Source organism: Leucoraja erinacea, chromosome 6, assembly GCF_028641065.1.
Source record: "Leucoraja erinacea ecotype New England chromosome 6, Leri_hhj_1, whole genome shotgun sequence".
Classification (NCBI taxonomy): Eukaryota; Metazoa; Chordata; class Chondrichthyes; order Rajiformes; family Rajidae; genus Leucoraja; species Leucoraja erinaceus.
The window spans coordinates 47,306,885-47,320,182 of NC_073382.1; the positions used below are offsets into that span (position 1 = coordinate 47,306,885).

At 40.8% G+C, this 13,298-nt stretch overlaps 1 protein-coding gene across 4 annotated transcripts in view; it reads right to left on the minus strand.

The window, feature by feature from the left end:
- Positions 1–2,639: 2,639 nt before the first annotated feature.
- cdk8 (cyclin-dependent kinase 8) overlaps positions 2,640–13,298 on the minus strand; it is a 90,809-nt gene continuing 80,150 nt past the window's right edge. For 3 of the 4 annotated variants that reach the window (XM_055636916.1, XM_055636914.1, XM_055636917.1), the window contains 5 exons: positions 11,479–11,551; positions 8,396–8,493; positions 7,248–7,326; positions 6,185–6,343; positions 2,640–3,857 (listed from right to left, as the gene is read on the minus strand). In XM_055636916.1, the coding sequence (XP_055492891.1) occupies positions 3,732–3,857; positions 6,185–6,343; positions 7,248–7,326; positions 8,396–8,493; positions 11,479–11,551 (535 nt within the window). In that variant the 3' untranslated portion in view covers positions 2,640–3,731. The remainder of the gene's footprint in view (positions 3,858–6,184; positions 6,344–7,247; positions 7,327–8,395; positions 8,494–11,478; positions 11,552–13,298) is intronic. The other variant, XM_055636915.1, reaches the window with a different exon arrangement.

Below are 13,298 nucleotides of genomic sequence, written 5' to 3' on the forward strand. Positions count from 1 at the left end.
CGGATGAGATCAGTCGTGTCTAATGTTGATTTAAGTCTCGTGCTGCCAAACTGGCTGTCACTGTGCAGCTTATGCCAAGTATTAATCACAGTAAATTGATAAAGATTCACCAATGTCATTTAAAGGACATCAACATTTGCTTGCAGGTTAGTCACTGATTTGATTTCCACAGCTCTTGCTTTGTTAAGAATTCCTGCCATCCTTGCCCTTCACTCTAAAGGAAAATGTTGGCCCTGAACTCACCCTAAACACACTTTTAAAAGCATCCCACATGCACCTTTCCTTACAAACTGCCTCTCCCAATCAACACTTGCAAGTTCCTCTAGTCATAGTTGTTCTTTGTTTCTTCATGTAGAAATAAAACTGACACTTTAAAGAGGGCATGAGAAGAGAGGGGGAAGGGGGGGGGGGAAGAGATAGAGGCAGAGACAGAACAGAAGAAAGGGAGGCAGGAGGAAGAATTTGTAAACAAATGAAAGTTGTAGTTTTTAATTTGGTTCACAATTATTTTTTATAAATATTCAATATTGGTGTAACATTCCCATATCTAAGCCATCTACAGATACTAACAATGCTGTTTCTTAACTGATCCACTAGGAGGCATCTTTGAGTTACCAAGAGGTGTAACAAAGAGAAATGTTCGAGGTTGGTGTGCGTTCTGTAAATCATCTCTTCATTTGCTTTCAAAATTTGTTTTGTTGGTTCGGCAATTAGAAAATTGCCAATGCATATTACAGAAATAGGCTTTTTAAAGCAGAAGAATGACTGGCTAGCTTCATAATTAAACTGGAAATATGCAACTTTGGAATCTTTATTAAACTTCAACTTTAATAGTTGATCTAAGCATTTAGGCATCCTTGCCTATAACATTTTAAATAGTTCTTCTAAGCATTTAAGGATACCTAAATGCTGAGATGAACTATTTAAAATATTATAGGCAAGTAAATTGACAAATTCTAAGGCAATAAGTATCAAGATTTACCTTGCAGATACTTTATTCGTCAAAAGGGGACATCAGAAATCAGCCAGTATAGCGAAACTAATGGTTTAGATTAGATTAGATCCTTTATTTGTCATTCAGACCTTTCGGTCTGAACGAAATGTCGTTGCCTGCAGCCATACATATAATAATAAACAACAAAACACACGATAAACACAAATTAACATCCACCAGTGAGTTCACCAGGCACCTCCTCACTGTGATGGAGGCAAAAGTCTTAAGGTTACTGTCTCTTCCCTCCTCATTCCCCTCTGCGCTGAGGCGATATGTTGTTACCCCACCGGGCGATGGTAGTCAGTCCCGCGGCTCAACCAAGCTCCGCGAACAGGCCGGTTGAAGCTCCGCGGCCCGGGGTGGTCGGAGCTGCCGCCCTCCAGTCCAGCGGACGCAGCTGTTGCCGCGGGAGCTCCGGAAAACAGGCACCAGCTTGTGACCTGCGAGCTCCCGACTATGTCGTCCACTGGCCTGCAGCCGAGCCCCGGATACAGGTCGCCGCCGCTGGAACGCCGCCTCAGCCACCGTAGCACCGTCCCAGCCCCGAGTCGGGCCGCTCTCACCGTAGCAGCGTCTCAGCCCAGCGCCGGGCCGCCCTCAATGGAGCTCCGTCCCAGCCCTGAGCCGGGCCGCCCTCACCGGAGCACCGTCTTAGCCCCGAGTCGTGCCACTGGAGCGCCCGAACGGCGCCACAGCTCCGAATTCAGCCAGCCTCGCGTTGGTGAATCCTGGCTGGCTCTGCCTCCGGAGCCTCGAGGTCGGTCGCAGGTTGGAGGCCCCCAGCTCCGCCATTAGGCCTCAGCGCAGACGGAGGCAGAGAAGGGGGGGATACGACAGAAAGAGTCGCATTCCCCCGAAGGGAGAGAAAGAAAACCATGTTTCAGCTTCCCCCCCCCACACATAACACAACCTAATAACCAAAACTTTAACTAAAACAAGACAAAAAAAACAACAACAAAAAGTAAAGACAGACGGACTGCAGGCGAGCCACAAAATGGGAGGATTGACAAATATACTACAACTAATATTTGTAAATCAGGCAAGTGCGAGTATTGAAATGATGGTTTATATCATTGCAAGTTTTTTAAACCTTTTTAATTGTTAGAAAAACAGATAGCCACATCTGTAACTGTAATAAAAAGTTAAAATGTAATAAACAAGTCCAGAAGCAGGTTCAGTCTGCAATAGAGTAGTGCAGCTGGTAGAGTTGCTGCCTCACGGCGGCAGAGACCCCGGTTTGATCCCGACCTCGGCCCCTGTCTGTGCAGAGTTTGCACGTTATCCCTGTGACCATGGAAGTTTTTCCCGGGTGCTCCAATTTTCTACGACATCGCAAAGACATGCAGGTTTGTAGATTAACTGGCCTCTATAAATTGCCCAAAGTGTGTAGGGGACAGATGCGAAAGTGGGAAAACAAAGGTCTGCATGGACTTGGTGGGCTGAACGGCCAGTTTCCATGCTGCATCTTTCAATCAATCAAAAAAATGCTTAAGATTCCAGCTCTCCATATAAACAGATACTCAGCCAGCTGGATTCAAACATTTCCAGTGTTTTCTGTTTTTCCCAACCCTTTAGAATTTCAGCATTCATATGCTGCAAGCAATAGCATTTCATTCAACACATTAATGCTGTCCACACCACTTGATAAAATTTTAGTAGTAAAGTTACTACTATAATGTTCAAAATTTATTTTCAGAATACTTGCTTCATTCATGTAAAATGAGACAATACAATTGTTACATTTATAAATGAATTCTAAGGCTCTTCTACATCTGACACTCATCTTAAGGGCACTCAGTAAAAGCATGTACATTTTTCATGAAAAATATGATCGAACAAAAAGGAAATTCACTACACAATCCCAGCTTTATAAATTCATGACAAAATATCCGAGCTGATGTTGAAAACGTGGAGACAATGCATGCGATTTTGTTTGCCCACAAGTCAGCAACACGTGTAGAAAAGAAAATGAACACTGTCCAAAGTAATTGTCCCTTGAAGGTCTGGATGAACGTCACAGATGCAATACTCAGTACAGTTCATTTACTATTGGTAAAATTAAAGGTAGCATCCGTTTTAAGTCAAGTCAGTTTGTAACTATTGGGGTTGAGTTGGGTGAAGGTCACTGCAAAGTTCAGAAACAGGTGGGAGTCTTTTCGAAGTTACAATCAATTGATAAATTATGCTTTACATATTGTGAAGTTTTGTGCTGCAAAGACATTAAAGATAAAACACTGATAAACATGAAGTAACCAACTGCAACATACAATTAGATGTGAAATCTGTACCAAATAAAGTATATTCTGCATCATGAATGCCTTGACCATCAAACACTGTTCTTCAAGTACCAGTTTAGAAGACATTTTCTTGCTATGGTAGTTCATTGATAAACAGCAAGAATATTCACCGCCCAAAGATAGAAATCATTGTACATTCACGGCTTCAACTGCTACAATTTGTAACCATAAAGGAAAAATAAAAATTGGTCTTAAAAAGCAGGTCAAGTAAACTATGGAAGCAGCATGTCGATAAACACAAACTGTGCTAGAGATTCTTTTTCAAGTCTACCCCAAGTCCTTTCCATCACAGACACCGCTCCCTCCGCCTGTGGAAACAAGAGGAGTTGGCTAATGTGGTTGATACAGTACATTCTTGGGATCTGAGCCAGACCCAGGCTGCCAGCTGTATGTCCAGACTATAGCCTCAGTGAGGGCAATGAGCTTGGAAATACTACAGCTCAGTACCGGTGTGCCTGGTGTGAGTACTGTGGTGGCTGCTGGGAGGTAGTTGAGTATCCTATACTGCTCTGTGGTTGTGATGTGCTTGGTCCAGGATTCTGATAGGCAGCATGTGGATTTGATCGCTGAAAAAAAAGACAAATAATTTGTTTTAATTACTTTTAAAAAAAACGTTACATTTATTATTATACAGGTCCACCACCAATTTCCCAGCACCCTTGATTCCAGACCCATGCCAGATTATCCATTTTGCTAGACAAACAAAAATCACGTAATAACAGTTCAGCAATACACCTACTAATTATACCCCTCCCATATCTCTAAAGCACCATGGACTGCTGGAAGCCCAAATAAGGATTTAACAATTAATAAAGAAGTAAACAATTAACTCTTTTGGGACAGAGGCACACATCCCGAAAGAGCGTTTGGCACAAACAACGCTCTGTTATTTTATCTTGATTAAAGGAGGTGCCTGACTATCAGTTGCCAGAAAATCGGTGGTGTACCTGTATAACAAACATAGAACAGTACTGCACAGGAACAGGCCCTTCGGCTCATCATGCCTGTGCTGAACATGATGCCAAGACCAACTCTTATCTGCCTGCATATACCCCACATCTCTCCATCCCCTGCCTATCCATGTGGCTATCCAAAGTTTCTTGAATACCACTATAGTAACTGCCTCAACCAGCACCCCTGACAGCGCATTACAGGCACTCATTACACATCTGCATTAAAAAAAACTTGCACATCTCTATTAAACTTTGTCCCACTTACGTTAAACCTACGCCCTGTAGTATTTAATTTTTTCATCGTGGGGAAAAAAGGTTCTGACTGTCTACCCTATCCATGTCTCTCATAATTATAGTGAACTACAGATCAATCTCAATGGTGTTTTTATGCTAAAGATTGACAAATATTATCTCAACCAAATCTTATGTCTCAGTACAGAGAGATCAATCAAAGCACACCATTCAAAGTCCACTCGGGAAGTAGGAATAGTATGTTAAGCAGAAAATGAAAGTTTGATGATTTATAAAATTGTAGTCCACCATGTCTGATAATGCTCTTCACTAGAGAAAAAAAAAATCAAGTCCTAAAAATTAAATCATAACTTTGAAAGTATACAAGGTGAGGGGGGGAAAGATTTAATAGGAGCCTAAGGGGTAACCATTTTTACACAAAGGTTGGTGAGTGTATGGAATGAGCTGCTGGTGGAGGTAGCTGAGGCAGCTACGATTGCAACGTTTAAGAAATATTTTGACAGATACATGGATAGGATAGATTTAGAGGGATATGGGCCAAACGGAGGCAGGTGGGACTAATGTAGATACAACATTTTGTTTGACGTGGGCAAGTTGGGCCGATGGGCCTGTTTCCTCTCTGTAAGACACTATGACAAGGTCTTCGAAAATGGAGGAGTATAGCATCAGGTTCAGCACAACATTGTGGGCCAAAGGGTATGTTCTTGTGCTGCAACATTGTGGGCCAAAGGGTATGTTCTTGTGCTGTAATTGTATTCTCCCAAGGTGATTTTTGTTTTACAACTTTTTCTTTCTCGAGTCTTAAAGTGCTATGCTTTCAATAAGTACAATCAGTTTTTAAATCTTTGAAAGAGCACAACTATTCATGGACAGTAAAAAGACGGTCAATGTTAGTTCTGTTAAAATATTAAACAGAATTTGTTTGCTAGCTTTGAACGTTCTTGTATTTTATTGTGTTTCGTGCAAGGTCGACAGATAGCACAAGGTCGACAGATAGCACAATGGGCTAAGAGTTCAGCTGGCGACCGGAAGGTAGCCGGTTCAAATCCCGCTTGGAGTGCATACTGTCGTTGTGTCCTTGGGCAAGACACTTCACCCACCTTTGCCTGTAATGGAATGTTACGGCGGCAGGCGCGGGCACACCGCGACGCCCTGTGTCTCCCTTTCAAGGGAGATGCTAAAAATGCATTTCGTTGTCTCTGTACTGTACACTGACAATGACAATAAATCGAATCATTTCATTTCATTTCATTTCAGTTGGTCAAGCATGCCATAAAATGAGATGGTAAAGAAAGAAAATATGTGGTTTTAAAATATCAGTGTATTTTTATTATCCAATGCATTAAGGTATTACTTTAGACTTGAGATACAGTGTGGAAAGAGGCCCTTCGGCCCATCAAATCCTTGTCGACCAGCGATCACCCGTTCATTAGCCCTGTCCTACACACTAAGGACAATTTACAATTTTTCCAAAGCCAATTAACCTACACACCAGTATTTTTTTGGAGTGTGGGAGGAGCACCTATAGAAAACCCATGCCTTAATCCAGAGAACGTACAAGCTCCGTGCAAATATTCCTTTAAAATGTTTACGATCCACTTAAAAAAAGAACCAGCTTTTCTATTTTTAACACTGTAAACAATCTACAGCTTGTAAACGTTATATTCACTTAAACATGAGCAGCCTACCTGGTAATCTGAGGTCATGATCAGCCCACCTGAGGTAGTGGTAGGAGGGACGACACGGACTTTCTTGAGAGGGGGTCCCTGCGTGTGACTGTTGTCTTGGTTCCCTGGGTGGCCGCCTCCATTAGTGTGATTATTGCCTTGTTGCTGCTGTTGGTTCTTCTCAATTTGGGAAAACAAAATGGAGAGAAATCTGAAACTGTATATTCCAATAAACACACATAGTTCTATTTAACAAAATAAAAGCTGAAAAAAAGTTAAATGATTTAAAAAGTCATGTACGTTGATGCAACGAGAAACAAATGGAGACGCAAGGAATTGCAGATGCTGGAATTACGAGCAAAACATGCGGTGCTGGATGAAGTCATGAAAGATGCTACCTGGCCAGATTAGTTCCTCCAACATTTTTTTACGATAAATTCTTAGTCGTGTTGGTCAAAACTATAGCAGTTAAATTCAGTATCAAATCTCAGAGTTAAATAAAATTCATAAAATCACCTGCAGTCATAATTCAATTGTATAAATTATTACTTTATAGATACAGTGCAGAAACAGGCCCTTCGGCCAACCGAGTCCACGCCGACCAGCAATCACCCCGTACACTAGCACCATCCTACACACTACCGACAATTTACAATTTTTACCATAGCCAATTAACCTTCAAACCTGTACGTCTTTGGAGTGTGGGAGGAAACCGGAGCACCTGGAGAAAACCCACGCGATCACAGGGAGAACAGACAAACTCCGCACAAACAGCGCCTGTAGTCAGGATCAAACCCTGGTCTCTGCCACTGTAAGGCATCAACTTTACTGCTGCGCCACTGTGCTGCTCTATATGTTTTAAGAAATTCTATACAATTCTTCTGCAATATTTCTTTAATCTCCAAAGAGTTGAGTCTCCCTAATTCATATTGATCTTTCCTGGAACTTCTTATCCAAACTTCCAATTTCAAACTTTCACATTAAACTGTAAATCTTAACATGCACCAAACTAGCTTTTTGTTTCATTTTCAAGGAGTCCACGCTGAACAGAAATTAATTAAAATGCTTTGTTCTTTAAACCTACCTTTTCTCCTTTGTCATCAGGTTCATCTTCTGTAAGAAATTCTCTTTTTGGATAGGGAATCTGACAACCAGCAAAAACACTGCAAAAATCAAAAAAAGACAAAATAAACTGAAGTTCACAATTATACCCAGCAACTTAAGCTTTTGAAACAGAGACAGGAAAACAAGGAAAAAAAATTCCAATCCTATAACAGAATTTTCTACAGGAGAACTGTATACCAGAACAAAACAGATTGATAACAAAATGAGACAAACTGGTTACCAAATGCAAGTTATTCTTTGCTGGCAAGGGAATAAAACGCTGCAATATGAAGAAGGGTCTTGACCCGAAACGTCATCAATTCCTTCTATTCAGAGTCCGCTGAGTTACTGTGTCTTTCTTTTATAGAAACATTGGCTGTTAAAATTTGTACTCCAAAATGTGTGCAAGCTATGAATATTAGAGGCCAAGAATCAAACCTAGTCTTTGCCAATCCTATGTAAAACATATTTCACCACTTCAGAAAATGACCAACGTTAGTTACACAAGTCAACAGATACTCCATACTAACACACTGGATAGAAGTGGAAACTTATTTTATTTAATGGGATTGAACACACTGATAAATAGAATGAACAGTTGCATATTTGAAGTCCATCTTTAGTGATGACCGTCATTCAAAGCTCTGCGATCTCTGAACGTGCATTATGATACTCTTCTCATTGGCCTACCATCCTCCACTATCTGCAAATTTCAGTTCAATCTAAACACTGTTGCACCCATTCCATCTTCCACCAGTTCCCGCTCTATCTCTACTGTCCTTGCTGGCCTGTGTTGGTTGGCTTATTTTCTATCAATACCTCCAATTTAAACTTTAAACAATTCTCATCTCTATTTCTAATTGATTCCATCCCTACAACTCTTCCCAGCACCTCCCAGCTATCTAGGCCCATAATCTAGAATTTCTAATTTTAGCCCCTGACGACCATATATATATTTTTTAATTCTCACCACAAAACATCTTGGCAAATCTTTTGGCCATACCTCCATTGATCACCCTGGCTCAGTGTTCATTTATGTCTGAATATACCTCTATTACGCTTCTTGGGAAATCTACATTAAAGGTGAATACGAGTGTAAGTTGTTGTTTAAAAGGCGATTCAACATACTCTGATGTTGGGAGTGGGTCTTCAAGGAAGTAGGGGTCTTGCATAGCCTGTTCTGAGGTAATTCTCTTGGTTGGGTCCATTGTGAGTAACTTCTGAAGCTGAAATTGAGTAGAGATTACAAAAAAAACTATTAATTGTAATGGTAGTCACCAAAATTAATGGTTGACTATGGCACCATCTTTCATATAATTCCCTCCCCTGTCACTTTTGGGAATTAGGAAAGCATGCATTAATGATATTATGTTCAATATTTTCCTGACATTCAAATCAATATAATCGGGGAAAAATGTGCAATTGTTATGCAATAGAAACTAGTTACAGAAATTGGTAGTCAAATATTTATGGTCTGCACGTAGATGTTATATTCAAACCAATCAAGATATCGGTTGCTGTAATCATTAAAAGCGCCATTTATATCACATTGTACTGGTACTTTAAATAGAGTTATATACGAGTGATTTAAAATATCTCGAGACATTAGATAGGGTTTCCATTTAAATCCACGATGTTGGTACAATTAGGGTATAACAATGCAGGTCCATATTTTTGTACAATGTTCTGCTGAGACCTGATGAGTGTTTCCAGCACTTTTCTGTTTTTTGTTTTGACTTGTTTTCAATTTCTGAACGCTCAGATTTTTTTTTGTATGTTGAACATTAGAGTGATTTATGCATAAAGAATTATCCAAGAATAAGTTTATTTTAACATTGCTTTAGTCAGTGCTCCTTTTGATATCAACAAAATGCAGTCTCAACAACAACTTAATCATATGGCACCTTTAATGTATTGAAATATCTTACGGCATCTCATAGGACTATTACAAAAATACATTTGACTGAATCAAATAAGGGGATACAAGTGGAGGTGACAAAAACAAAGAGATTTAAGGAATGTGTGAAAGAAATGTGAAGAGATTTAGAAAGGGAATTTCAAATGCCCCTTTCAACTGAAAGTAATAGTTTCAGTTTATTTTATTTTAGAGATATAGCACAGAAACAGCCCATTGGCCCTACCGAGTCCACACTGTCCAGCGATCCCCGCACACTAACACCATCACACTAGGGACAATTTGCAATTTTACCAAAGCCAATTAACCTAAAAATGCAGGTCTTTGGAGTGTGGGGAGTAAATCAGAGCACCTGGAGAAACCCACGCAGGTCATGGGGAAACGTAAAACTCCGTACAGACAGCAGCCGTGGTCAGGTTCAAACCCGGGTCTCTGGTGCTGTAAGGCAGCAACTCTACAGTTGCACCACCATGCTGCCTCACAATGACTAAAATCAGTGATTTTCAAGAGGACCAAATAGGATGACCATCTCCAAGACTGGAAGATTGCACAGAGGTAGAAAAGATGAAGTTATAAAAGAGTTTGAGCATTTTATAATTCAGAGTTGCTTCATTGTAAGCTAATAAGAATCAAAGGGCACAGGAGAAATGGACAAACAGGATATAAAAGTTAGGCAAAATAATTTTGGATGCACTCTGGCTTTTGGAGGGCTAAACACGTGGCAAGTGATCATGGGTGCATTAGAACAGTTAAGTGCTAGAGCTCATGAAAACAATAAGCGCAGGAGTGATGTTTTGTGGGTGGAACATGGTTGCCAGTGAGATGGCATAAATACATGACTGGGTGATGAGAAACCCATCTCTAGTCCAAAGCTGTTGCCAAAGTTTCAAAGGGAGGGGAATGAAGGATGTGGCCAGGGAATTGAATTTTGTGATGGGACCACAAGTCAAATAGTTTCAGTCTCGGGGAGGTGGCGAGGAGGTATAGTGTTGGTACCATCGAGATAGTAAAACTGAAGTGATATGTACGATGATGAAACAGAGGGACAGTACTTGTTAAGAAACCGAAAGGGGACCAAAGACAGATCGTTGGGGAAGATCAGACGTCACAGTGAAGGAAGGGGAAGAATAACCACTGGATGTCTTTCTGGAGTTACGACTGAACGGGCAAGCCTGGTCCCACCGTCACTACTGTCGTGACAATTGCTTCAAAAGCTGCAGACTATTGAGAAAGATATACTTACATTGCACTGGTTGAAACCAGTTAAAAATCAAAAAGTTACTGCATTCTTGCAATGCAGGTTCAATTGAAAATAAGCTGAATTACTTCCTTTTGTGTTTTCATTTCTATGTCCTTTTCACATAGCAATAAGTGTAATGTATATTTAATTATTACGACAAAATATAACCCAAAATACAATACATCCTGTCACTGAATATTATATTTCCTATGGTTTTGTCTCCACAAATATAAATGGAACCTTTTGTTGCAGTTTATGTGGAGTGATGTCTTTGGCATCAAGAAGTGTCCTTGTCAAGTTGATGCCAAACCTTGTTGCAATGCTATGAGCCAGTGTAATTTACTGAAACAGAGAGCAGCGGATCTTTTGGTGCCAGGCTTTTAGGAGTTTTAAGATGCAATCTGAACCCTAATTACTATAATTTCTAATATAAATACTACAAATGTTTCACAGGGATCTTTTCCCTCTTCATCAGATTGCATTTTTGCTTCAGTCTAATATATTTAAAGATTTTAATTTCCCATTTTAATCAAACAGATAATGTTGAGATCATTTTCTTTTAATTATGTTTTAGCATTACTTTTTACTCTGAGTGACCTTCATCTTTTCCTCATTTAACATGGCAATTCGCCAGGATAATATGAGATTATGCTGTATCCTGCCTTTCCAACTGTTGGAAAATGTGCACTCCAGTCCAATGTTTCTCTCAAATATTTCATGTTGTCCCATGACTGTTTAATGAATAAAAATGTACTCCTACAAGAGTTGGTCTTGGCATCATGGTTGGTACAGACATCGTGGGGCACAAGGTGGTACTGCTCTACTTTCTACTATTTTGTTTGTTGACTGATACAGCTGGAAGCTTTTAACTTCTGCACTGGATATAGTACTTTATATTTGGCCATTTAATATGTTAGATACATTGTAAATAGTGTAAAATTGTAGCAAGTAAAAAGTTGTGTTAGATCTTTGTAAGTAATGCAGACGTGTAATTAATTTGATTTTTACTATTTATTTCTTCAATTGATCTTATAAAATATTAAATCTGACACTTACCAAATGAAAAGCTTTGCTATCCGGCTTTACTTTATGTTTCTCCATATACTTTATAAGGCTGCAGTTTGTATAACTAGAAAAAAACAAAACAATTACCACTGTGAAATGCTCTGATTTTGACATAGAGAAATCTCTTTTTCTAAGGAAGGATAGTAGTGGATACAAATACAAGCAAAAACAATGCTAGGTATTCAATGATTCCCCCAGTTTCATCTGTGACAATCTACCCGTGTCGTTTAGTTTATTGTCATATGTACCAAGGTACAGTGAAAAGCCTAGTCAGCGGAAAGAATATACATGATTACAATCAAACCATCCACGGTGTAAGGATCTGCTGTTGGATTAGAGATTTTAAAAGGTGCAGAGATTGTAATGAATGATTGCAGGTCCATTTCTGGGACTAGCATGCAGAGAGCTACCTGGCTTGGGCACCATCTTATCTAGTGAGTGTAGGGCAAATAACACATACTCAAAGTAGCGATCAAACAGGTTTATTGACATACAATAAAGTTACACAGCATGTTGGCATCACTGTATCTGGATCACGACTCGCAGCTTGTGCCGGGATCCGTTAATATGAATAGTGCCAGTATGATGAAAACCTGGACCGGATTATAGATAATAGTGGTGTGTAGTATTTGTGTTTTAGTATTAGTCAACATGTAAGTAGAGCAGATCTACATCTTTCCTCTTAAGAAAATAACCTAATTGTGAATATATATGTAAGTACGACGAATCAATTTTAACTAGCGCGTGTAAAAATAGACAGTTGCTTCAGTGCTGGAGCAGGTTAAACATAGTCACTGTATCTAAGGGTAGGATTACAAATAGGACCCGCACGCGTTCGGTATAAGCTCGCATCTCCATCATTCACCAACGAAAACTGAGCGACTGGGGGCTGTTGGAACACCGGAGATCCGTGAGACAGGTGGGGTGAAGCTGGAAACCAGGGCACCGAACGTGGTGGTGAGAAGGCAGGATACATGATGGGCACGGACTCCGTGGACGGACGTCGGGTCGGGGAAGAAAGTGTATCAGTCATTCGGTTAAACAGTCCTGGAACATCGGGATACGGGATCGTGGGATATGGTTCCTTCACTGGTAGACGATTTTCGCAGGTAGGTCCCTCCATTCGAATCGACCATGTACGAACATGGTTCCGGTGCAGGGCTGCGGATTAAGCCAAGGCGATAGTGGCCCTTGTCAGACTGTAGTCGAACAACTTGGCCACTCGCCAGAGGCTTGAGAGACCTGCTAGTCTTGTCGTAAGATTGTTTCTGGATCTCGCGCTTGTGCTGAAGCTGTGCTTGAATTACCGATGGCTTGCAAACCTGTGGCTGCAGTAGTTGCTTGGGAACGGGCAGCGGGGTACGGGTCTGCCTTGACATGAGACGTTGGGCAGGAGATCCTAGCACTGCGTCATGGGCAATGTTTCTTATCTTGAGCAAGTCCATATAAACATCAGATTTTGCCGAATGCGACCTTTCCATCACCTGTTTGGCGCTTCGGCCGTCCGCTCGGCCAGCCCGATCGATTGAGGGAACTCGGAACTGCTCGTAATGTGATGAAAGTCCCATCGTCGGGCAAATTCTCTAAACACTGGCTGGTGAACTGGCTTCCGTTGTCAGACAGAAGTTTCGAGGGCGCCTCGTCAGCCGAAAAGTGGCATGTTAGCTTTTGACCCACTACCGCTGAAGTGGGGCTGGGAAGCAAGTCAATCTCAAACCAGCCCGAGAACGAGTCAACAAGATCCAGATATTGCTTACCACGCCATTCAAATATGTGAGTTGCCACTGTGGACCATGGCAAGGCAGGAACTG